Here is a 26510-nt window from a genome sequence, read left to right on the forward strand (position 1 = left end):
AGAGAGAGAGAGAGAGAGAGAGAGAGAGAGAGAGAGAGAGTAAAAGAGTGTGTGTAACAGAGGGAGAGCAAGATGAGGGTGGATGGAGGGATGAAAACATAAACAGAGGAAGAGGGAGAGAGTAGGTCCTGTATGGATGAGTCATATTGCTGCTACGCTAATTCAGATCACAACTCCCTCTGTATACACCATATAAACAAACACACACAGGGACACGCAGAGGGGAAATAGCCTCTCACTTTAAATTAGAGATGTGTGTGTGTGTATATGTGTGTGTGTGTGTGTGTGTTCCACGGGCTGGTGTCTGACTTTCATTAAAAGTGTACACATTGTAAACACAGGAAATATCGACTGCAACAGCAGTTACCAAACTACCGGAGAAAATGAAAGAAAATGCTTTGGCCTCCACCTCTCTTCCTTCAGATCTCTCTCCTCTCTACTTTGTCCTTTTTACTTCCCTCTGTCTCTGCTTTACCTCTGGCAAAACACACCGCTTTCTCTGTCATGATTTGTTCCTTTCCGCCTCTTTCACGTTTCTCTCTCTCTCTCTGTCTATCTCTCTGTCCCTCTCTCTCTCTCACTGTCCTTGAGGCACATACACTTACACAGACGCACACGCGCACACATCCACTCATACGCACTCAAATGCACACACACACACGCGCACGCACTCACAGGCGCGTGCACACACATGCACACACACGCTGAGGCCTGGCTGTCATTAGTTAAAGGGGGGTAGGAACACGGGGAGGCAGACAGTGACATATCTCTCTGCTCGCTACTCAGAGACACATCCTTCAGCAGAAACTTTCTCCAGCAAGCTCAAAATAGACATGGAAAAGACATTAAAGCTGGGCAAGAGAGGAAGAGTGGAGGAGATGGAATAAGAGGATGTGTGTAACTTTCTCCTTCTGTGCATGTGTGTGTGTGTGCGCGTGTGTGTGTGTGTGTGTGTGTGTGTGTGTGTGTGTGTATCTGCATGTGTCATAAGCAACCCCGTGCTCTTATGTGCACTTACATGAAATTTAATCTGACATAAATGTGGCAAATATGCCTGCCTCCTTATTTCTTCTTTCTGGGCTTTGATATTAGATAAAGTGTGATCTGACAGAAAAGGTAGCAAATGCCTGACATCTGCTGTCTGTGTGTGTGTGTGTGTGTGTGTGTGTGTGTGTGTGTGTGTGTGTGTGTGTGTGTGTACAGAAGTTAGATAAAATCTAATTGGACAAGAAAGTGGTGGCATCTGCCGGCCTTCTGCCATACAGCACTGCTCCTGTTTGTTAGTCAACATGTGACAGAGATCTTTATATTTGATCCACTTTGTGGCTTTGGTAGTTTTTGTTTTATTCTGATTTGATTTATTGATGCTTTGTTTGCAACACTAATGACCAGTATGTTCTTTTAGCCTAACGGTATGTTATTAATAATAAATCTCATTTTTTGATATGTAGTTAGTTGTTTCACCTTCAACATGTACAATGTGTGTGTGTTCTCATGCATGCTTAGATGTTAAATTAAGTTTGATCTACCAAAAACAGTTGTTATATGCCTAACACATTGTGTGTGTGTGTGTGTGTGTGTGTGTGTGTGTGTATGTCCTTACACTGGCATTGCTGTAGCTGTATCTCATGATGAGGTAGAGTGTGGCGCAGGCCTGGCTCCTGTTCTCATCTACAGGACTGCTGCAGTACTGAAGAACCTTCTGGCACAAGTCCGCACACTGCTCTGCCTCCTCCTCAAACAACAGGTCCCCAAACTATACACACACACACACACACACACACACACACACAAATGTAAGTGTACAAACAAGATAATCTACACACCACACACTCTACACATAAATAATGCTGGCTTGTATCAGCAATGCGCCACCCCCACAAACAAATAAGTACATTTAATTTTAGACACACATAGTCCTCATGCAAACACACCAACCCCCGCACCTCCTCCCCACTCATCACGACATGCAAGCAAGCACACACACACACACATACACACATACACACACACAAAAGAGTACCTTGACAACAAGTGCTCGGAGTGTGCTGAAGGTGTGTGAGAGGAAAGTGCTACTCTGGTTGCAGGTGAGACAGTGGAGCAGCACCTTCAACACTCCGCCCACCACGCTGTCCTTACACTCGGCCAATGGCACCGCCTGGGCAGGAGACGGACAGCACAACCAACAAATCACAAGAGAGAAAAGGTAAACCCTGCAGATACATTGCATCACTCCTGGTTGAAACAGGCTTAGTTATTCCAAGCCATGAAGAAAGCTGAGCAAGGTTACACAGTTAAATACCCAATCAGGAATTTTGTTGAGTATATCAATTATGCATATAAATAAACAGTTTTTTGAAGGACAGGACTTGCTGATGGAAAATAATCTCTTGACAACTTTCAGATCCCTCCGCAACTCAAAATATGGGTCCATTTTGCTACAGCATTTATGAGCAATACAACAGAACAAAATATGTTTAGCTGCCACATGCTGCAGGTCCTTGTAGTAATAGCTTAGTCGGTATATTTGAGAGATGCAAAATAATTCAAATCAAATAAATCAAGGCATAAACAAGGTCAATAGAGTCTCAAGAAGAGGCACCACACTTCCAGATAAGGTGGTTACAGAAATGGTGATGCATACTATGTTGAAAGAAATACGGTACATGGGTGCAGGTTGTCCTGACAGTGTACTGACCTGTACGATGGTCTCCAGCAGGTCCAGCACTATGAGGTTAGACTCTGTAGCTAGGTTCCCACTGATCAGAGCCTCCTGGTCCAACTCTGCCTTAGTTCTGATGGGAGAAGGTGAGAGAAACATGTTACATATAGAGGACAGAGAGAGGAAGAGAGACAGAGAGAGAAAGACTGAGAGAGAGTGACAGAGATATTCAGACAGAGTGCTAAAAGAAGCAACAAGCAAAGAAGGCAAGGCAGAACAAAAGCAAAGAAAGACAAAAAGAAAGATAGAAAGCAAGAGAGAAAAAGTGGTGCAGGTCACAACGTACTTGTCCTGCCTGTCGTTGGTCTGTCTCCACTGGGTAAGGTCTTTCCTCCAGCGCAGGTTCTCTCTCTGACCCATGGTTCTATCCATTCCTGTCAGGGGTCAAAGGTCAAGCAATCAGCCAATCACCAAAAGAAAACAGCTAATCAAATAACTACAATGCATCTCTAAGCAACTAAAGATTCTGTCCAACAGTGTTTCGCAACAGTCCGTGCAAACTAATAGTTGAAGAAACCAGAAGTACATTATCCCGTCATGTGACATAATGCAAACTCATTTGCATACAAGAAGATCAGGGGATTTGTGTGAAAAATTGCAGCTGAATGTGACGATTTATAGTTTAAGTTAAATTTGACTTATCCATTATTAATTTTACTTAATTTTATTTATTCATTAAATGCGGCTCAATAAAGAACAGACGTGATTTGAAAATGATTGTTACCACACCGTGAAGAAGATTGATAGCACCCAGGTATAGAGGAGTTTTCTGTCTAACCTGAATTTGGTTCTTGAAAACTACGGTGCTATGCCGACCACGTCTTGGTGAAAAAAACATAAAGGTAACATTGCTTTGGAATTACAAGCACACTAGTTTTTGAGATACTTCATGCTTAAAGCTTTGAAATACTGCATACAAAATGCAGGTCTGAATTCTACAAAAAAAAAAAAAAAAAAATTCTCACATTTAAAATTCATAGTAGTATCCCTTAAAGTGCACTGCAGAGAGCCAGAACATACGCTACCTCCAACTCGTTTCATCATTTCCCCCCGGGCTCCCATCCCCCTCAGCAGGGCTTGCTCCAGCTGCAGCTTGGCCTGCTGGGACTTCTGTAAGGCCTGGGTGCTCACCTTGTCACTGCTCTGCTTGCCCTACAGAAACACACACACTTATGGTAACTACAATAGAAAAATGTGATGCAGGGGATGGCTCAGGCATCACTTTGTGCTAAGGTTTGTATGATACAGTACACATGCACACAATACACACAATACATACAAACACACAGCCATCCCAGGGGCCAACACACTTAAAACATACACTACCAGTCAAAAGTTTGGACACACCACAAATGTCTTTATTTTTATTTTCCACATTTTAGAATAATAGTAAAGACATCAAAATGTGTTAAACAAATCAAAACTATCTTATATTTTAGATTCTTTAAAGTAGCCGCCCTTTGCCTTGATGGAAAGGCATTTGGAAAGAAATTTGCACAGTACATTCAATCAGGTGTGTTCAAACTTCTGACTAGTAGTGTACAGTTGCAGCCGAGAAATCGCACAACGAAGTGCAGTACACTGGGGCACAAATCAGCATCCAGCAGAAGTTATTAGATAGGTATCCATGCTGTTTAATTAGTCTCAGTGAGACACGATGCAGTCAAATACAAAAACACTTAGTGATGTAAATCACTGCTGCAACTGCATTTATAACACTGTACAAAGCAAGAGGATAAATGAGCAAACTGACCCTGTACTCAAAGCAGGACACACAGATGGTGAGGAGCTCCAGCAGCTTGTTGAGCTGGGAGGACGGCATATCTACAGTCCAGCGCTGAATCAGACTCCTGTCAGCGTTCTTCATCACCCACAGGAAACACACCAACAGGTGGCGACTGGTGTCTGCCGCAAGGGTGGCTACCGATTTACCTTGCTGTGAAGAGGAGAGGAGAGACGTACATTTATAATAGGGTATAATGTAGCTACTACGGAAGAACAAGAGCACTTGCACACACACACACACACACACACACACACACACATACACACAGGGAAGCACATACGCAAATGTTCTGCTGCCTGGGCGGTAACTGATTTACCAGACTGACGGGGTTCAGATAGGAGAGAAATAGACTGATACAGCACATGAAAGAAAGTAACCCCTCCCAAACCCCTATACACACACACATTCTCTCTCTACATACATACATACACACACACACACAAACTTACATACTAACATGCATCTGCTGTATGCGCAACCAGGGTGGCCACTGATCCACCAGATTAGAGGGTAAGTGCAAAAACAGTATTCCAATGTATATACATGTCAAAAAGAATTCAAACATCCTGGGACAAACACATACAACGGCATCCACATTATGTACACCTCACCTTGTTTCCCTCTCTCAATATATAACATAGCTTATGCAATTTGGTGGATGCTTTTATCCAAAGTGCCATACACTACCGTGAGTGCATGTGTATTCATCATGGCTGGCCCCACTAGGAAACAAACCCATAACCCTGTCAGTGTCTTGCTCTACTCATCGAGCTTGTGTGTACCCCACCCATCAAACCAGTGCATCATTCTCAAGACTCGCCAGTCCCTTTCACTGCGGCTTTAGTGAAGTATGGTTCTCTTTCCCATCTTAATAGGGGTTAAATCTAGTGTAGATGTGGAATCTGATTAATTTACCTTCATTCGTCTGATGATGGATCGCTACTATGGAGGGCTACTGCTGCTCCACTGTGTGGCAGCTGTGATAAATGTAGCCATTAACCTCCTAGTGCTCTAGGTGTCCCACCTAGAACCTGGTTTTCAGGTCTTTTTTCCACACCAGGAGTGAGTGAAGCTTACCAGAACCAACTTAAAATACGTGTAACGTGTAATCAAAAACACGATTTGTTTATTTGAAAGTATAGCTCATGTGACAAGTCATCTCTGCTGGTAAGAAGAAAAGAGTCACAGAAATTTTGCTTGGAGGGAAACCGAGTGATGTAAATAAAGAACAAGCACTAAGGCAGCCGTGTTTGGATCTGTGGTGGAAACCAGGGCAATGGCTCAGTTGTGTGAAAATCAATTTTTCCACAACACAATTTCATGTAACAACATACAGGAAACACATTCATCTGTTGGAGAAAAGCAGAGAAGTAGGAAGAGAATGGCAGTGTTCAGTTTTAGTGCCTCTTGTTGCTGTAGCTACATTTGATGGATGTGTTTGTCAGACAGGACGGCCCTGTTCACTTATGATGGCAATGCCTGCCCATAAACCATCTCCTGCAGAAGTGTGTGTGTGTGTGTGTGTGTGTGTGTGTGTGTGTGTGTGTTAGTGTGAAGGTTGGGGGGTTGTGTGTGTGTGTATGGTTTTTCAGGATGGATGAAGTGTGTGTGTGGCTCTGACAGCTAATCAATCTACCTTCATAGCAGCTCACCTGTTAGGAGGCAGAGCACTCACGGATACAAACACACACATGCACAAATACATGCGCGTGCACACACACACACACACACACACACACACACACAGACAGACAGACAGACAGACACATACATGCACACACACACTTTTGAGTTTTCAAAAGCAATCAAAGGCTTACGGTAGTTTGTTATTATCATCATAACCATAAGAAACAATTTGAGAGTTTTACCATGGATGCCATGGAAACGAGCGCACTCCTCCCCAGGGTGTTGAAGGGGTTCCCGGCAATCGCCATGGCAACAGACTGATTGATAGGTGGGACATTTTCAAGGTCGTCCTCAGGTCCACCTGTCTTGTTTTTCCCGCTGCGCGCGTCGGCGACTGCGGTGACAAACATGGGTCAAATATGTTAATCAGGGTAAAACAACCGCTTAACAGCTTGTTTCAGGATTTCCTAAGTAAAAAATACAGACTCTGAATTATTACACTTTCTATCATCATTAATAAAGTATTGCAACTTTTGTGTGTAAATCCATCATGTGTGATTTGAGAGTGTGCATGTACGTGTATGTGTATGGAATTTGTGTGTGTGTGTGTGTGTGTGTGTGTGTGTGTGTGTGTCTGTACCAGTGAAGTCCAGGTAGTTGGTGGAGTCGATGATGATGCCCACCAGGGGGAGGTAGAGGGCAGCGACCTTAGCTCTGACCTCAGGTTTGATACAGCGATGGTCTAGATCATGGGCACACAGCAGGCTGTAGGTGGCATTGATGGCCTTCCTCTGGACCTTTCCCCTGTACACACACACACATATACACACACATATACACACACACACACACACACACACACACACATAAAACAGAAAATGGTGTTAATGAAATCTGTGTGCGTCTGTGTTTAGGAGGCTGTCAGTGGCATTGATGACTATCCTCTATATATTCACTAAGTGCATACAGACACATAGACACACACCACACACACACACACACACACACACACACACACACACACAGTAATGGTGATATAGCTATAAATACCGTGATCAACCTAGATTTTTTTGTGCAGTATGACATTATTTTTTAAAACTCTTTTTCACAATTAAAACAAATACTTGCCAGATTTTGTGATTCAGAATGTGTCACAATTAATGCAGGTGTTCAGTAAATGTGTGCATGTGAGCACACATGCAAGTGTGCATGTCTCCACTGCAGAAACAAGTGCAGGTCACAGATCGGCCTCTATAGCTACAGCTACCTGTATACCCATCCCACCTGCAATCCAGACCAATAATATCTGGAGTGAAATCCTTATCAACTATGAGGGAACCTAGAAGAAAAGTGTGTGTGAGTGTGTGTGTTGGTGTGTTTGCGTACCCCTCTGACTCCATGTCTAGAGCGGCGCTGAGCTCCGTCAGCAGCAGACCGGTGAGGTAGTGCTGCTGCTTGAACTCCTGAGACAGCTCAAACAGCCCCAAGATCCTCTGCTGCTCCTGGAAACTACAAGAACTGGAACTCTGAAAGGAAAGATGAAAAGAGGGAGCGAGGGAAGGAGGGAGGGAAGGAGAGAGGGAAGGAAAGGGGTAGAGAGAGAGAGGTGCGGAGGGAGAAATAGACAGAGCCAAAGAGAGGAGCAGGAACAGAACAAAATGTTGAGATTTCAATAAGAGCTAAGATTTTTGTCTGATACAAAGTAAACAATCTTTCCAAGAACTATGTCAGTCTCTCCCCACTGAATCCTATCCAATCTCTCTCTGCTCTACTCAATCTAATCGCTCTCCAAAAAATCCCTTCTTCCGCGCTCCTTAGCTCATATTTTATTCATTTTCCAAGCACTTCTCTCCAACATGACCGCTCTGTCATGACAGGAGGCCCTAATGCCCTAACATCTGCGCTCCTCGCTATTGATTGTTTTGCAATCTTGGCGATCTAGGAGTGTAAGCCTATTCTACTGTTGCGTGCACTGTATTGGCACGTGGGCTGACCTGTGAGGAGATGGATGGGCATGGGGAGGCGGGCGCGGAGGCGGGGCTGCTGAAGAAGAGGCTGAGGTTGAGGTAGTGCTCGTGACTGCACAGGATACGCAGGAACTCCAGACGCATGCTGATCAGCGTCGGCATGGAAACGCTCTTAGCTGACATCTGGGAAGGAAATAAAGCGATGAGATAAATTATGCGTATTTTATTCATGATAGTTAATCATAACCGTTACAGTAGTTAAATCAAATGGTTTGGCAACAGGTTCAGAGCAAAGGCCTGAATGAAATAATGCATGGTAGCCTCTTTTTTCAATATGGAATAGAATAGAGGAACTTGATGAACTTGTATCTAAAAATACGTATCAAATGGTTTTGGTTTGTTATCTGTGTGAGTCAGTCTACCTGGTTGCAGTAGTTTTTGACGAGCTGGAAGACAAAGCCTCGGTCCATGAGAGACAGCAGGTCATAGAGGAAGAAGGCCAGGCTGATGTTGACTTTCTCTGCTTGCTCTAGCTCCTAAAACAACAAAAATCAACAAACAGCAATCAATACGCTGTAGTCAGTGGATCTTGCATAGCATCTCGCTGTGCAAGTTGACCTTATGATACGACAGACAAATATCATCAGCACTTCCAATTCCCTGTTGTTTGGGGAACACTGACAACATTTACATGGAGGCCACACCTGCATCTACCCAACCCAGCTGAAAAGGAGTTAGACAGTTGTGTATTGAACTATATGTGCAACTTAAATCACAATCTGTTACAGGAAAAATCCACCCTTTGATACGCTTACAGTGTTAGATATCATCAATTTGTGAATTCCATAAGTTATTTTGTGATTAAGTGTTGTAATTTGGTGTATCCACTTTCCCTCAACCTGCCTCATCCACTTCTACTTCAGTTAAGTGATTTCCTCCATTTCCCAGAATGACTTTTGACAACCCAAAAGCAAAAACAGGTATGAACTTGTTGCATTCAGTATGTGTAGGTGTCAAGTCAAGTCAAGTCAGTGTATTTATCTAGCCCTTCATCACAAAAGCATGTTTCAAAGGAGATGAGGTAGAGAGAGCAATGGTGATAATGGTGAATACAGATAGCGGAGTGAGAGTTTTTCCAGTATAGAAAAAGTGCAAGTCATGCCGCTTACTCAAAACTGACATCAAAACCTGACACTTTAGATCATTGACATTGTCTACGTTTGGCCAGTTATCCACAGGAATGAGAAAAATACACCATCAAACAACAAAATCACCAATAGCTGTTTTGAATAGTGTTTTAGGGTGGATTTTTCCTTTAAATCACCCTAGTCTGGTTGAGGTGTTTCGATGAAATTGGGTTGAGGTGTTTATGAGAGTAAATTGTGCTAATTACAAGATTATTAGCTAAGTGTAATCATGCTCATCATCATTATCCTCATCATCCTTACCTTTTGCTGTTTGACAAGGATGGTCCCAATCTCAGCGGTAACCACGGAGACGATGGTGGTGATGTCGTCCTTAAATCGGTCAGAGAAGCGGCTTCTTCGAGGGACACTGTGCTTCTCCAGTTGAGAGACATGCTGAGCCATGCTTTTCACCTGTAGTTTACACACACACACACACACACACACACACCATCACATTGCATATTCATTCACAAACAACATAACATAATGTAAGGGGTGGGAGTAACGCTAATCAAATGATAAAAATAGATGTGATGAAAATGCTCGTGAACTGAAAACAGGAGTGATGAATATGCATGCAAATTCATAATTTGCCAAGTAATTTGAGAGATCCAAAGATGATTTGATTGAAGTGGTATCCTGATAAAAACAGAGCCACGTTTCATTATTTATCGTCATTTTCTATCATTCCTCATTCATCATTCAAACTACAAAGTTGCCCTTTATCATTTAAGGTGAGCATCCTCTAGCCTTAGAGGGAAGTAAAATTAAATGACAGAATTCAAGGTGATGAAAATGAATATGAATGCAAAAGCAGTGTGATGATACATCTGAATTGCAAACGAGTGATAAATTGTCAAGGGACTTAATAAATTCAAAGATTATTAGATTACTGGTAATTTCAAATTGGGGCCACACACCTTAAATTTCATTTAAGGTGTAATTTAAGGTGTGTGGCCCCAATGTAATTTATCATTTGGTGTGAGTAATTTTTTGTTACTTCCACTTCTTCTACTTATTATTGAACATGAGTAACTGTTTTTTCTAATGCCCTCGCAGCTAAATGTCAGCCAACAACACCATACTGTAAACGATAAAAGCACACTGACCAGCAGCTCAAAGAAGAACCAGGCATATTTGTACGCATTCTCTCTGCAGACTCCGGTGCTGACGACCATCTGCAGGGCCAGCTCCTCATGAAACTGCTGCAGGGGAGAAAACACACAGACTACATCAGGACACTGTCCCTCTCCGGCAGCTGATGGAATAAAGATTATTCTATTAAATATCCAACAATTATATTGGATATCACTATGAATTGATTGGTAAATTTAGGCTGAGCTTTGGACAGGGGGTACAATGAAGGCAACTTCTACCAAAACACAAACAACCACAGCCCCGGTGTGTTCAATGTCACACTCCCCCCCTGTGGTCATCGGTGGGAACTGGTAATAATGGTCCCATACTCGACCCATTCAGCTGTGGGACATCCAAGGTCTGAATAGTGTTGAGTACATGTGTAATCCAAACAGTTAAGAACTAACAAAGTTCATCAAAAAAGTTCTAAACCATTTTCAAATTCAATGTACTACAAGAGGCATTTCAGCTGCTATAGTCACCATGATATATTCAACATAAGTTATGCTAACGAGATAATGAATCGCTAACGAATGCATTAATTGGCAAATATTTCTATGTCAACATACTTGTCTTCACATAACACATAGGTGGTATCAATATGAACTCCACATCTTAAAGCATTAAGGAATCAGTTTTTCCTCATTAATATGCAAATGTATGCAGCAAGGGGCTACAAAATCTAATTAGATTATCTACTCTATAGGGGGAACCTGTGGTGTAAATATGAACTTTGTATCATGTTTTGTTCTTGAGTTATTGTGCTCACAGAAATGTGTCTACACTCAGACAGAGAGACAGACAGACAGACACACACACACACACACACACACACACAGATGCCACCATAGTGACATATAACGACATAAAAAAAGCCTACTGATGTGCTGAAGTGGTGGAAAATATGGCGGACTTGAGAAGGAAATGAAGGGTGAGCTTTGTACCTTCCTGTTGGAGGGCCTGGTGCCTCCTGTGGAGCTCTGAAGATGGTTGTTTACATCCACATAGGTAGACATGCGGCTGCCTGGGTTGTTGTGGCCCTGGAGACGGATACAGACACACACAGGTTCCATCACAACGAACGTGATGGATGCATCCATTAGAGTGGGCGTCTAGTGGCCTATTACAATGCCTAATGTACTGTGGAGATGAATATCAAGTGGCTGTTTGTGTGTATGAGCAAGCATGCTGGGTTGTTTACATACTCTACTGTGTGTGTGCGTGCATGTGCAGGTGTGTGTGTGTCCAATATTTTGAACCATGCATTCCCCTGGGTTCGTATAGATTTTAGGGAAAATGTGTGCGGAGACAATTAATTTATATGTTCATACACGTTTCAAATGCGTGAAAATTACCCACTGTGAGTGCAAGCATGACTCTGCATCAGTGTTTCCTGCAGAAATATCTTTTGGCAGGTAGAAAGGCTTCTAAAACAGCACTTAACCTGTGTGACATTTCTTTGAATCCACTACAAACCAAGTTCTGTCAAAGCTTTGACAAAGACACAATGTTTATTAAAAAATAAAGTGAGTATTAGGTATTAAAAAGGAAGATTGTGGTTGCAGTCCATTCTTGGGAGCTGCTGTCTTCTTCACCATGTGAGATTTTTCATGTAGATTTGATTATTTTTGACAAGCACACCTATCCCAGAAAAGACTGTTTTGTTTTTGCGCCGGCACAACACTAAACCTAAACTAAATTCTTTCAGGTGGGGCGGCAGCTCTTACTGGTCTACCCGGCCTTGTCAGTGGTTTGGGGAAACCCTGGTTTGCGCTCATCAGTACCTTAGAAGCGAGGATGTTTTTGACCTCAGCGTCTTCAGCAGAGGTGTGTGGAGCGGGGATGTCGGGGTTACTGCTGCTGCGCACCCTGGACTGGAGCAGCATGTTGCCGACTGTGTTGGCCGTGGCCCGACCCATGGTGCTGTAACGACTCTCTGCAGAGGGCAACACGCTGCCTGGACCTGCACATGGTACATGGACAGACACAAAACTCAATTAACTGCTCATTTTAACTTGATATTCACACATGGTTATATGGTTATCAATTCTCATAATAACCACAGCAAACTACACCTATGAAAAAATACAGAGACAGAGGGAAAAAAATCAGTAAACCTAACTTGACATCATAGATCATTGGTTCCAACAATAACTTCCAACCACTTTATGGTTGGAAACTTTACGTTATTTTCAGACAATATCTTTTACAATTTAGAGGACCAACAAATGCTCAAGTGTCAAATTTATTATACATATCAATGAAGATCTAAAACAGGAGTTCCTGAATGAACCCGCGACCCATTTTGCTCATAGTTTGAAAAAACAATGCGTCTACTATCTATGAAGGTTTGTTGATGCTTGCACAGGACACAATGATAACCTCTTGTGATCAGTACCTGCGTTCTGTATCTCTCGCGGGGGGTCGGGCAGACGAAACACCCAGTAAAGGTAGGTGGACAAGAGGCCGTTCCTGCCCTGCTGGTCCCTGGTCAGCTCCTGGCTGTTATGGAGACTGTTGACGATGGACACCACTGACTCAAAGGCAATCTGGGCCAGATTGGCTGCAGGAAACATAAACAAGAATGTTATAATCAAAAACTTCAAAGACACAAGACAAAAAAGAAAAAAAAGTTTGTCCAGCTGATGGAAAGTATGACTAAGTGATCATCAACCTCTCTGTCCTAATTTGTGTATAAACAAGAAGTCATTGTAAATAGCCTTTTCACACAAAGTATGTTTATGGTGCGTACATATGTAGCAATAAAATTAAATAAAATAAAAAGAGTCAACTTGGTGTTTGGCTGCCTGCACACTGGCTGCAAAACTTTGCAACTTTCTTGATTTTGATGAAATTGAGAAGGAGTTTGAAGTGCACACACACAAAGAGAAAGACGGAGACAGAGAGAAAGATATTGAGAGAGAAAATGTGTTGTATTGTGTGTGTGTGTAACTGTGTGCACGTGTGAGAGAGAGAAAAAGAAACGTGCTTGTGTGTTTGTGTGCAACCATGCATTCAAGCATTCACATTTTCACTCCACAAATTTGCATCGTTGTGGTGTGTAATAACTATGAATTCTCTAAAACTGAAGGTCTAACTCCTCACCGGTCTGGCCGGCGATGAGCATGGGCTGCATGATGAGGGTGAAGAGTTTATCCAGCACCAGGTGGAGGTAGAGGACCAGGGGCTCCAGCCTGGACGAGGACAGGGAGATGATGCTCAGCTTCAGCTCATGCTCCAGCTTGTTCTCTGGAATCTTCTCCTCCCTGACCCGCAGTGGGAATGTAGCTCCACCCTCCAGGGCGTGGCACAGGGTAAAGAAACGCTCCAAGTGGTTGTCCTGGTACAGAGCAGAGAATGTTTCGTTACAGTGGGGTGTTGATAGGAAAGGGGAAGAGAGAGAGAGAGAAAGAGAGAGAGAGAGAGAGAGAAAGACAGAGAGACAGATATGAAGACGAAGACAGAGAGAGAGAACATTTGTTATACTGTGTGTGTGTGTGTGTGTGTGTACCTGTGTGCATGTATGAGAGAGAGAAAAAGAGAAGAAGACACTTTCTCAATGTATGTTTATGTGCTTGTGTGTGTGTGTGTGTGTGTGTGTGTGTGTGTGTGTGTGTGTGTAACCATTAGTCACCTGTGTGTGTACAGAGGACATGGCCTGGACTTCCAGGTTGAACAATCCTTTATGACTCTCCATCCACTTGACTGGAGGAACCTGGGGAGGGATTTTCTACAGCAAGGAGATAGAGGACATATTACTGTGTGTGTTCTTACATGTCTATCTCCAGTCCTTACAATGTTATGTCTATAACCTAATCTAAGCTTAATCAAAACTTTTATTCAATGAAAAATATAATTTTACTTCTTTACACAGCATGATTTGGAAAAGCAGGATGAATACAAAGATGCATTATTTGGAAGATGATGTGTACCTCAGGCGTGTGCAGTGAGTAGTTGGCAGGTAGTCGGTCCAGAGCGATGGGCAGACAGTACTGACCGGTCTGCAGTCGGTCATTACTCAACATGGGCAGCCACTGGATGAGAGACAAACAGCAAATATGTCAGCTATGGCCATGTACATATTAAGATATGTAGTCAGGATAGAAAAAGATAATTGACTGCATGTTTTAAAAACAGACATGCACAAATTGATTCAATTTAGGCCAAGAATGCAAAAACCAGACATGAACTGCCTTTCACAAACGAGCATCTCCAAGAGCTGCAGTTTTAAATTACTTGACAGAACATCTCATATTTTTCTGCGATGACAAGCATCTACATTCAGAAATATGCTGGTTTTATATCACCGTGTGTTGGGTATCGAAGGTCTGAATCTTACAGAGTATCCTATGAGCGTCTCGCAGCTGCCGCTCTGGTTCTGTTTCTGCTGGCAGCTGATGTGGTAGAAGGTGAACAGCAGGTGATGTCGCTCTGTCAGACGGGCTGGAAGGGCCAGCTTCACCTCCTCGTAGAAGTCTGGGGACCTGAGACAAGGGAAGAGGAATGAAGGACACAGGGAGAGACAGAGAGGGGGAGAGGGACGGAGGAGGACAGGGATAGAGGGAGAGCAGAAGGAGAGAAGGACAGAAACAGCAAGCAAGGGAGTTAGAGAGAGAGAAAGACAGTGACAGACAGAGACAATGAGAGTCAGTCACTCTGTCAGTATATACGACAACAAGACACTATCATGTACAGTATGTTTGTTTTTAAGTAGTTAAGCAATGTCCACTTGCTTGTTATGGTAGGTGACAGGAGTGTAGACCTCCTGCACAAATTCAGGGCCAGTTGATTTCCCAAAAATGACCTGAGAATGGGGAGAAAAAGGCAATAAGTTAGATTTTTACTGTCCCATAGCACAAAATGACTAAAATAGGGTTGATAGGGTTGTTGATCAATACCAACAGTTACTCAGGTGCTGAGATTTCTGGCTTTCAAAACTCACTTCCTGGCCTGTACTCTGACTTTGGAATAAAAACTGTGACTAAATGTGACTTTATTTTATTATTTTTGTCAATTACAGGCCACCGTAAGCTGTGCCAGAGACCTGCCGATGTTACAATTCCTTGGTTGCCAGTAGAGGCCGATAAAAATCATGGATTACTTAATGTCACTTGAACTTCAGTGTATGTTAATCTGTGTCAAAATGATTCAATTACACAATGCACAAACTTCCATGAAAACCTTCCGTGTGAATGTTGGGAGAAATCAATCTTGCTGCTATAACAGTGTTTTGAGATCATGTATTTGAATAGCAGCACTCACAGGCAGCGAGCAGCTGGGGTCCTCTCCACTCATGAACTGGATTTTGATGGTGATGTTTCGCGCTGATGTCAGTCTGTTGACAAAGTTCAGCCTCTGAGGGTAAACATAGAGCAGGTTCCTAGAGAGACAGGGGGAGAAAGAGTGTGAGGGGATTTCCTCTTTAATTAATACAACTCTGTCCCTTGATAAAAATGATGCAAAACACTCCTCTGTCTAAAATGTGACAGTTCCCTCAATACACCACTGGATGGCGCCCTCTGTGCAGCAATATCTCAGTTATGTAGCGGTAAGGTGACAGCAGTGTCATAGCAAAGCCATGATAATCGGTAATTTGCTGTGACCTTCTGCGGCTTAAACACAACACTGTAATCTGTCTTGAAACCTAGAATACGAGGAAATACCACAAATTCCACTGAACACATACTGCTCAGCGAAGAATGTCAACATGTAATTACCATGCAAAAGGCTTGCTCATACATGAGGTCACTAATGTTTAGTCACAAACTAAACAGTTTTTTCTACAACTACAGTGTTAGAATGTAAAAACCTCTGCTCACACAGCACAGGCTGTCTCTGCAATGTCACACTACTAGGTCATTTCACAGGTAGCCTGGGCGGAAATACCTAAAAATAGGCACTACACGGAAAGGAGCAAAGCAGTATGGGGATGTCAAAGGACTTTTGAGTGATGACACTATTCTTGTTGCCTCTGGCTAGTAAGAGAATGACACTGTCTGGAGAGGCAAACAAACCTGTTTACACCTGAAGCTACGAGTCATTAGTTTTGTGTATTTGTAAGTCTTGCATAAGGTGAGTTTCTCCAACAAGCTAATTCATAGACTCACAAAAAATGCAGGAAACATGAATACAACATCAAAATATGAACACAACATTCTGGTTTTGAACAATAGGCTGACAATAACACAAACATTTAAAGTCTCGCTGTTTGCAGAATTTCAAGTCTTAAGTATATCAGGAGCTAAATTACCGAATAGCTGCTAAAAAGCAAGCAAACAAGCTACACTGTGTACTAGCTGTAGGTCTGAGGGCAGATACACCGCTGTACACCACAGAGCAAAGAAAACTGACATAACCTGTGTTGCCTTTACAGCCGCAGACAATGTTGCCACACAGACCGTCCCTGCCCCCATCTTCCCTCGTAACCTGAAACCTCAAAACTCATCTAAAAAAAATCTTCCCGTCTTTCCTCAGCTCTTATTTCCATACCTCGCACTTCTCTATCATACATGACCATTCCAGGTTCAAAGGAATATTTTGTTGAATCTATTGTCTATTGGCACTGCGGTTCTGACTCTTGGACTCCTTGCTATTGGTTTCTTGCACACATTTCGAGTAGTTCTGGAGCATTATCAAATGCCTAAAACGTAAACATAAAAGGTGTGTGTGTGTGTGTGTGTTCAGTCATGCATTGCGCTCTCAAACCCACCTGTAAATGTTGTGAGGGACAAAGACCTCATTGGAAGGGAACTCCAGCACCTCTTTGACTGGCCGAATGTTCTTCTCAGCCACTGGTATCAGAGGGATGAGCTCAGTGGACAGACTGGCCTGCGGCATGTCGTGGACTGGTGTCATGTCCAGTTTGATGGTACCTGGACAACAAGGGACAAGACAGACTCACACATCAGTGGACTGCATATACATTATAGCACATATCCTATCCTATCCTATCATTTAAGAACAGAGACATTTTTAGAGGTATTTTTTTTGTCTGATCAAAACACAGAAAGACATACCAATAGCTAAACAAACAGCTAAACAAAATCAAGTCAAACCAAAAGTAAAATAAAATAAAATAAAATGAGAGAGAGAGATGAGAGATGAGAGATGACCTGATATGGTCTTGGTTCTCCTCTGCGGAGTGGAGGTTTTCTTAATCTCGGACAGGAACTTGAGCAAGTCTTCATCACTCAAACGATCTCCCTCCTGAAACAAACAATAACAACAACAAACACACACACACACAGAACACGTAAGCACAGTTAACTGTAGACGTATACATTATTTTTTTTGTATTTAATGACGAGCAAGGGCACCAAGGGCCAAAAGATATGTGAATATGGGACATAGGAATAAAAAAACAACAACAAATTAATGAAACATAACAAGTTACAATATTTGCTTCAAAGTCAAATCATGGAAGTGACATGAACAGTGGAGTCTATGCTTGACACTCAAGTGATATCTGGCGTCATTTTTCCGTAGGTCATGGCTGAGCTGCAGAGACGGGAGCATAGAGGAATGCGTGACGCAGCATGTTAGATGAGAGAATGAGGCAAGTCCAGCCTCCATCCACATGCTTGTCTGTCGAACCTTGAAATTACTGGTTGCACGCTTTATCTCAAGGAAACAAGTAACACTTGTGCGCCGGTCCGACCTGCTTGAAGATGGTGCCGATGGTGATGGTAGCAGGTTTGAAGCCAGAGAGGTTACATGGCTGATCTTCTAAGGTGGCGTAACGTTCAGAGTTCCTCCTGGGGAGCTGGGCTCTCCGGTCCATACTGCTGGCTTTACCTGGTACAGCGGAGAAGGTGGGTTAGTTCAATTAGACTGTAAAGCAGGGGGAAGGCAGCTGGTAGGTAGGGCAAGTGATACACACACGTCTACTGTAGGCAAACACACACAAAATCGCATATGCATTCAGTCTCTCTCACACACAAACAAACACAGACACACACAAGGACGCACACAAGGACAGACACAGAAACACAGACACAGACAAGGACACACACACACACACACACACCTCCTTTTAAGCTGTCAGAGTCTGTGCAGTCGCGGTCCAGTGTGGCGGTGGTGATGACGTCCATGATATTAACGGTGGCCCAGGCGAAGGGCATGCGATAGCGACCCAACCTCTGGCAGAAGGTCTCCGCCTGGCCTCGCAGCTTCTCCAGCTTGTCCTTGTTCTGAGGGACAAAAACAGAACCAGCGCTAAAAAAAAAACAATCAAAGGCAAAAAAAGGAGCACTTAAACGTTTTCAGCCCAAGGAAATGTTGAATAAAACTAACACAAAGGAGGGCCGTTTGATCAGCTTCAGTACAAACAGTAAACCCCAGAGTAAGATAACAAAATGTTGTTTTTTTTGTGACTCAGGTGTTTCGTGACAAATAAGATTACCTTTGTCGAGTCACTTTCCCTCATGGTCATGTAGGGGTCGGCACAGTCACTGATCTCTCCCTGCTGCAGAACCTTTTCTAGCTGAAACACAGACAGGAAGCACACGAGTCATCAGAACAGCTGAACATACTTAAACTAAAAAAAATGCATATAGTGTGTTGGCGCAAGTATAAAGCGTATGGCTGCCAATAAAAGGAAAGATACAAAGACGGCATTGCACCAAATATGTAGGTAACTGAGGTAATAAAAGCAGGTTCTGGACAGTTATTTTAGGCCAGGGGGAAACAGCTGGAGGAACAACTAAGAACCCTTTAAGTTCTGCCACAATCTGTTTCATAGCGCTATGTAAATTTCCTCAGACAGCATCTGTTCCTGCAAGGTGTTACCTTGATGACCAGGTAGATATCTGGAGTAGGGTAGGTGATGGAGAAGATGGCTGATCTGGCCAGGCTGGAATGGTCCACTTGTGGCGTGTGGGGCTTCAGGAAACCTTTAAACTGTTCTGGGTTCAGATCGCAGTAGAAGTTCTCTGATATCTGGAAAAAAGACAATAATGAGAGAGAGTTTACTTTTAAAGGGTAGGAAATTTAGCCTGTACCAAAAACACATACATGGTTATGTACTGTTTATAGAAGATCAAAAAGAATTTGGGCACTATGAAGGTAAAAAAAACAAAAACATGTCAGCTGATGTAAAAAATGGCACAATTTTCACCGTGTCACCATGTAAATAAATTGTGGCATGGTATTTAGAAATAATATTTTTTGTATATATTATAGTGTGCAAATTCTTTTTGATCTTCTGTACTCTGAGTTTTCGAATTTACGCACCTGAGAGATTTTCTGTTTTTTTTTTTTACTTGGCAAAAAGAGCGCAGACATTTTCACTTACCAATTTATTTACTGTTTATAAAACATTTTCCTATGATCAAATTCAGAGCATAGTAAAATGCAAAGCGTCACCCAAATGTGAAATGCTTTCCATAATGAAGGACAATAGCGCCCAAGAAGGACCAAAGGAATCGATATTCAAAAGGCTACATGATGCTTGTTTCATGTTTTTAGCCATCTTCAATACCAAAGCTTTTAACCAAACACTGATCCTGGAATGTTATCCATTCAGGCCACTCTGTTGTTTCTCCACTTGCCTCCCCAGTGACCCCAGGCTAGGAACTGGACCATATGCCCTGGCCTGGCCTGGTGTGTGTCATGTGATCCTCTCCATTAGAAAGCCATTAACTACTCCCCCCTTCATTCTTCTCATCCCATCAGGACACCATCCAGCCTCGTTAACACTGGTCACACAGCAGAGCAGCCCTCCGAAATGTAACTGTAATCCCCAGGAAAGTAACACTGATTGGATTACACCCATGAAACAGTATATTCTGTTATTTTTTGCTGCCCGTTCCTCAGTCTAGACTGAAAACAAAAGTTGACTGGGCATTTGTCATTAGAGCCCCTACACTGTGGAACAGCCTGCCAGAGGAAATTAGGCTAGAAAAGTCAGTGTATTCCTTCAAATTCACTTCTCAAGACACACTGCTACAGACTGGCCTTTATGTAATTGTTTATCTTGTTTTAAATCTTGTGTTCCTGCCTTGTGCTTTCTATTACTGTCTGTCTTTTGTATTACTGTCCGTCTTTTTTTTAGTCGTTTCTCTTGCTTTCTGTAAAGCACTTTGTAAAGTGCTATACAAATAAAGTTTATTATTTTGCTTTAGTAATCCAGAGATTACAGTAACAGTTTGCACCTGATGCTGTTAATACTGGTCTAACATAACAGAGCCGGCCTCCAGGCAGCCTGCATAGATTATGTAACTGTGACAACTGTCGCAACCCTGTTAAGTTCAACATGACGCACATTTACTGTCAGCGTGACAGTTCTCAAACGACGCCCGTGGAGGAGTCTACCTCTAACTGATGTCTAATGACGTTGGACATATTTTAGATGTTTTTACTTGCACTCATAAATATCACTTTGGAGTGCCTGATAAATTAAGACAACTGACTTAAATAAGAGCATTATCTTGATATTCTGATTAAACAGAATGAACATGTCAAACATCCCTACAATACAAGACAGCCATTCAAGAGTTCACTGAGTTCAAATTCACTCAACTTAAATAGCGTACAACAACGCTCACTTTAAAAAGTCAAACTTCAAATCACTAAATGTGTATTTAATGAGACACAAAGCATCTGATGATGTTTCTTCAACAACCAATTTTTGAAAAACAGCTTCTAAACGCTCGTTGTCAGTCATTTCTGGGAGATGATAGAGACGTTTCTTAACTTATTATTACTGTTGGGGAATATTTGTCTGTTTGCATGTCCACCCTGAAATCACTGCCTCCTACATCCATGAATTTGATACGGTGGTTCAACCATAACAAGGACGTTTGTTGGGTCAAATCCTGTGTATGTACCTTGTGTGATGGTCCGGAAGGACATGATTAATAACCAGAGAATTATAGGGAATTATATGAATATCTGCTGCATATTTCACAGATAATTTGTCATCGATCCAAATACCAAGATATTTATAAACATTAACTTTCTCGATTAAATTACCAGATGAAGATAAGAGCGAAAAAGCTTTATCACCAGTATTTTTTGCCCGGGAGAAAAGCATCCACTTTGTTTTCTGTGGATTTAAAACTAGTCTATGATTTATTAGAGACGTTTGCATGACATCGACGGATGATGCAGTTTTGACACCGCGTGTTGCGCCGAATCCTCTATGCAGTAGATAATTGTATCATCCGCATAAAGATGAGTATAGCAATCAGATAGGGATAAAATGATGTCGTTAATATAGATGGTAAAGAGAATAGGACCCAAGATGGAACCTTGTGGAACACCAATAGTTATAGCTGATTTCTCAGAAAAAATACCATTTATCTTTGTTGATTGTGATCTGTCTAGGAGGTAGTTATGAAACCAATTAAAAGCAGTTGAGTCAAAACCTAAGGTAGAGAGTTTGTGCAATAGTAAAACATGATCAGCTGTGTCAAAGGCTTTTGATAAATCAACAAAGATTGCAGCGCAATGTTTTCTGTTATCTAACCCAGAAACAATATCATTTACAACTAAAGAGGTAGCAGTAATTGTGCTGTGGTTAGACCTGAAACCCGACTGAAAGGGACTTAAAACAGTGGCGGATGAAAGAAATGATTTGAGTTGTTCGTTTACCAATGACTCAAGCACTTCCGCCAGACAGGATAAGTTAGAAATAGGACGGTAGTTATTAAGGTCCTGTTTATCACCACTTTTATGGAGGGGAATCACGTGAGCCGTTTTCCAGACTCTTGGAATGAATCCAGAGACAATAGTTAGATTAAAAATGTGCGACAAAACCACAGATATCATTGGGGCCGAGAGCTTAATAAAAAATGGATCCAAATTGTCTTCCCCAATAGCACATTTAGTATTTATAGCAAGAAGTGCTCTTTCAACAGATTGAATAGAAAAATGATGTAAAGTGAAAGAAGGAGATGAGATCCTGTCATTTACACAGTCTGACATTCCGGGTGTGAAACAAACATCGTTAAGATTTTCAAAGAGGTGACCAGCAGCCTGAAAGTGCAAATTAAACGCTGAGCAAATTGCTACTTGATCAGTGACAATGGACTCACCTACTTATATATGTGTAGGAGGAGCAGTGAAGGGGTCACCTTTAAGGGAATTAACAGTCTTCCAAAATTTAGAAGGATTTGAGTAGGATTCTTTAAATGAATTTTGATAGAACTCAGCTTTAGCCTTTCTCACTGACGAAGTGCATTTATTTCTTACATGTCTGAAAGCTTGCCAATGAGAAGCCTCACCAGAGCGTCGGGCCAAAGTCCATGCTTTATTTCTTTCAATAAAAAGGGCTGACAATTCAGAAGAAAGCCATGGATTTGATCTACCCTTTACTTTATGTATTTCTTATAAGGAGCGTGTTTGTTGGTGATTTGAAGAAAAGTAGTCATGAAGAAATCCAGAGCCATTTCGACATCAGGAATCTCACATGTTAAATGAATATCACTATGATATAGGTCACGTAGAAAGGATTGGTCATTGAAGTTGCTAAAATTTCTTTTGACTATAACTCGAGAGGTTGTTTTACCCATACGTGTGCTCCTTATGCAGGCAACTGGGCAATGATCACTTATACCAAGATCAAAAACACCAGATGATATAATTTTGTCGCTTCTATTGGACAGAATCAGATCCAATAGAGTGGACTTGGTATTTTTTAGATTTGGTCTGGTGGGAACAGTAATTAACTGAGAGAGATTTAGATTACCACAAAGCTCCTTGAGTTTGTCTGAGGAATTTGAGAGCCGATCAAGGTTAAAATCACCTAAAACAATAATTTCAGAATTAACACATTTACAAAGCAGGTCCTCCAAAACAGATAAAGAATCAGCAACAGCAGAGGGAGGCCTATACACTCCTGCTACCACAATAGAATTATTAAGACCTAGCTCTACCTTTAGCGCAATAAACTCACAATGCTTAGGAATAGAAGCAGTACAAAGAACAGTGACTGTGAAATTGTTCTTAACATAAATTGCTACACCGCCACCCCTATCAGCTCTGTCAATTCTGTAAATGTTCTAGTTGTTAATAAGTATATCCGAATCTTGGACACTTTTCTTGAGCCAGGTTTTAGTAATAACCAAAATATCTGGATCTGCCTGTGAAATTACAATTTTTAAATGATCCAGTTTTTCTTGCAGAAACAGGCTTCGGATGTTCCAATGCAAAAGTCCAAGGCCTTTGCGAGCTTTAAAAGAGCAGGGATTGAATAAAATGTTCTGTGCAGATTCCGTAATGAGAGGGGCAGAAGTGCAAGGTGGAAGGGTAATTGGGAGTAAATCTGAGGAGGTGACGGAATGATTTGTGTAAGGCTTGGCGGCTCAACAGACGAAGTATGACTGAAGAATTTTTTACGGAGAAACAGAGAAAAAGAAACATAGGCATAAAGGGGAGAGATGGAGAAAGAGACAGAGTTAAAAAAAGAGAAACTTGTGAGTCAGTAGCAAATGCTTCACAGTTCCAGTCCCATTAAGTCTAACTGACAAAACAAGCTTGTCAGTTTCTCTTTCACTGTGACAGAGACTCATTTCATAGGTCTTTAACAGTCTGGCTCTGTCTCTACCCAATCTAATAAGGAGGAAGTTGTATTAACCTTCACAAGGACACGGCTAGGTTCAACACATAATACAATTATTCGGCTACAGCAAGACATACTGTGGCAATACGCTACTTCCACTCTATTATCATGGGTTGGCATCAGTGGGGAAGAGGACTGAAAATGTCCATGATTTACAGTATGTGCTGAAAGATACACGTAACAGATTGGAAACATAACATTACATGACCCATTATGTTTGTACTGCACTGGAACTGTTAAGTACAGTTCATTTTCAATATTATAGGGCATTATATTGCCCTATCCTACCCACCAGACCTTATTACAGCCATCAGTTCTGCAGACAGGCTTGAAAGCAGCTGGGCAGTGCTGAGAACCCCGTCTCATCTGAGAAATCCCTGAGCACTTAAGTACAAACTAAATCCTTCCAACCTCTTCACCCAAAAAAACTATCCAGCTGTGCAAATCCATAGCAAACAATGCAAATGGCCATGGCTCAAAATGGTTGACTGGGAAAGTGCTGTGCAACATTAGCGGTTACAGTATCAAAACAAAACGACCCCCGGGGCATAAAAATGTCAGGGCTGATGAGCCCTAAAGCGCTGTAGATTACACTGATCCCTCACCGCCACACAGACCGCCAAAAGAAACAAAGAGACCTCCCCGCACCAGCAGGAGACACATGGGCACATAACTGCCTCGTCGAAACAATGCTCGTCGAATCGTCTAATTTACACACAAGGTCAAGAAATTGTGAGGTGTGAGTTTGGTATTCACATGAAGCGGAATACTTCTGTGGTTGCTTACCTTCTTCTTCTCTTTCAGGTCATACAAGGCCAGGCTAGCAAATATAGGCTCAATGTCAATCTCAAACCTGTGAGAGGCAAAGAGGAAAAGGAAATTAGACAGTAATTCAATAACAGCAGAGGAGACAAATACTGTGTTTCCGCATTCAGCTTCAATATTGTACGTTTTCCCTTGTGCTGTAGTTGATCTATTCTATTCTATTCTATTCTATTCTATTCTATTCTTGTAGAATATTGTGGTATTGGTAAGCAGCAGAATGTGCTGAGTGATGACATAAGTCAAAGGAAGGTTGAAGGATAGGAGAGAAGGCTGCCAAACCACTGCAGCGGAGAAATGAGCTCAACTAAAACATTTGGCAGTTTTATGGAGTGCAAGAGGGAAGAGTGAGATCAAAAATGAAAGGCAGAGAGACTCTGTGTTTTTTGTGTTTGTGTGTGTGTGTGTCTGTGTGCATGTGCAAGAGAAAGAGAACGAGAGAACGGCAGAGAGAGAGAGAGACACAGAGACAAAAACACACAGAGGGAGGGAGGGAAAGTGATGGTCTAGAGAAGAACAACAACCGCTGCACAGTCTAACGCTGCACTCCTCTACACTCCCACACTGCTCCGTCACTCAGATCTACTGCATGTCTTTAGAGACAACCACCCAGAGGAGTTTTAAGTCATAATCGGTTGCTAGATACAAGAATGTACTGTATGTTGAATGCTGAGCAAAAGGTTACATTTTCATAATGACCATGTCCGTTTAACACAACGCACTGTTGACTCCTTGTCTAACCTACGACAGAAACAGATGGCAACAGTTTAAATTATACAGCTATTGCCCCTCCTCCGCCATTATGAAAATGAATTACATACTTGATGGCCTGGCATCGGATCAGGATGCGGTCTCCAATGTGTTCTTTGGGACAGTCGGGGATGGGCCGGATCTCGACTGCATCCTCCTGGGACACAAAACCAGAGAACAAGACGTTTTCAAATCAGGCTAGAAAGAGAGAAGAGTTGCACTTGGAGAGCATCAGGATTTCAAACAAGTTTCACAGGTGTTCATGGGTTGGGAGGAACTGAGTAGAAAACAAAACAATGTATAAAATATACTTCTAGTGTCAAGAAAGCACATAAATCCAGGTTCAGGCGTAATTGGGACCCTGAGGAAGGGATACACTTAAAATACATAGGTGGTGTTTGTGTTTTATACGTCTTTACCTTGATACTAAAGTATATTTTTTCCATTGTTTTGTTTTCTAAATGTAGACAATGTTTAATTTGAGTATGTGTATGTAACCTTTATTGTCTTATAAGGTCCATTTTAATGGTATATTGTGTATGCGTGTTCTGCCTGAGAGAGAAAGAGATAGAGATAGAGAGAGAGAGAGAGAGTGCGAGTGTACACATGCATGCACGGGGATATACACAGCATGTGAGCACCACCTCTCTCTGTGTCTCACCTCGTCTGCCGGCGGGTAGAGAGCAAACAGCTCGGGGTGCCTGTTCCCCTGCCGCGCCTCCTGGTTGAAGCGGTCCAGCTCCTCGTGGCTGCTGAGGCACAGCAGCCCCTCCACTCTGCGGTCCGGGGTCAAACACCGCAGGTCAAAGTCAGAGGAGGTCAGCGTGCGGCCACTGTCATCACTCAACCCTGCTAGAGATGGAGACTTGACCTGGGGCGATAACAGAAAGAGAGGGGTATGAGTAGAAGGGGGGGAAGGGGAAAGAGAGAGAGAATAGGGTGAGTGGGGTTG

General features: G+C 42.3%; 1 protein-coding gene across 2 annotated transcripts in view; it reads right to left on the reverse strand.

Annotated features, from left to right (window-relative positions):
- dock8 (dedicator of cytokinesis 8) overlaps positions 1 to 26510 on the reverse strand; it is a 58218-nt gene that overhangs the window by 15269 nt on the left and 16439 nt on the right. The window contains exons 6-36 of one of the 2 annotated variants that reach the window (XM_078285003.1): positions 26220 to 26429; positions 25630 to 25715; positions 24773 to 24839; positions 19213 to 19362; positions 18827 to 18907; positions 18452 to 18614; positions 18083 to 18219; positions 17538 to 17631; positions 17135 to 17297; positions 15688 to 15805; positions 15159 to 15229; positions 14765 to 14909; positions 14358 to 14459; positions 14060 to 14155; positions 13531 to 13765; positions 12824 to 12988; positions 12210 to 12388; positions 11370 to 11465; positions 10398 to 10490; positions 9550 to 9699; positions 8524 to 8637; positions 8129 to 8284; positions 7521 to 7660; positions 6775 to 6938; positions 6377 to 6528; positions 4476 to 4658; positions 3748 to 3874; positions 3009 to 3096; positions 2699 to 2795; positions 2024 to 2158; positions 1604 to 1756 (exon numbers count right to left, since the gene is read on the reverse strand). In XM_078285003.1, the coding sequence (XP_078141129.1) occupies positions 1604 to 1756; positions 2024 to 2158; positions 2699 to 2795; positions 3009 to 3096; positions 3748 to 3874; positions 4476 to 4658; positions 6377 to 6528; positions 6775 to 6938; positions 7521 to 7660; positions 8129 to 8284; positions 8524 to 8637; positions 9550 to 9699; positions 10398 to 10490; positions 11370 to 11465; positions 12210 to 12388; positions 12824 to 12988; positions 13531 to 13765; positions 14060 to 14155; positions 14358 to 14459; positions 14765 to 14909; positions 15159 to 15229; positions 15688 to 15805; positions 17135 to 17297; positions 17538 to 17631; positions 18083 to 18219; positions 18452 to 18614; positions 18827 to 18907; positions 19213 to 19362; positions 24773 to 24839; positions 25630 to 25715; positions 26220 to 26429 (4110 nt within the window). Of the gene's footprint in view, positions 1 to 1603; positions 1757 to 2023; positions 2159 to 2698; positions 2796 to 3008; positions 3097 to 3747; positions 3875 to 4475; positions 4659 to 6376; positions 6529 to 6774; positions 6939 to 7520; positions 7661 to 8128; positions 8285 to 8523; positions 8638 to 9549; positions 9700 to 10397; positions 10494 to 11369; positions 11466 to 12209; positions 12389 to 12823; positions 12989 to 13530; positions 13766 to 14059; positions 14156 to 14357; positions 14460 to 14764; positions 14910 to 15158; positions 15230 to 15687; positions 15806 to 17134; positions 17298 to 17537; positions 17632 to 18082; positions 18220 to 18451; positions 18615 to 18826; positions 18908 to 19212; positions 19363 to 24772; positions 24840 to 25629; positions 25716 to 26219; positions 26430 to 26510 lie in introns of both variants that reach the window. The other variant, XM_071894841.2, reaches the window with a different exon arrangement.

Source organism: Centroberyx gerrardi, chromosome 8 (genome assembly GCF_048128805.1).
Source record: "Centroberyx gerrardi isolate f3 chromosome 8, fCenGer3.hap1.cur.20231027, whole genome shotgun sequence".
Classification (NCBI taxonomy): domain Eukaryota; kingdom Metazoa; phylum Chordata; class Actinopteri; order Beryciformes; family Berycidae; genus Centroberyx; species Centroberyx gerrardi.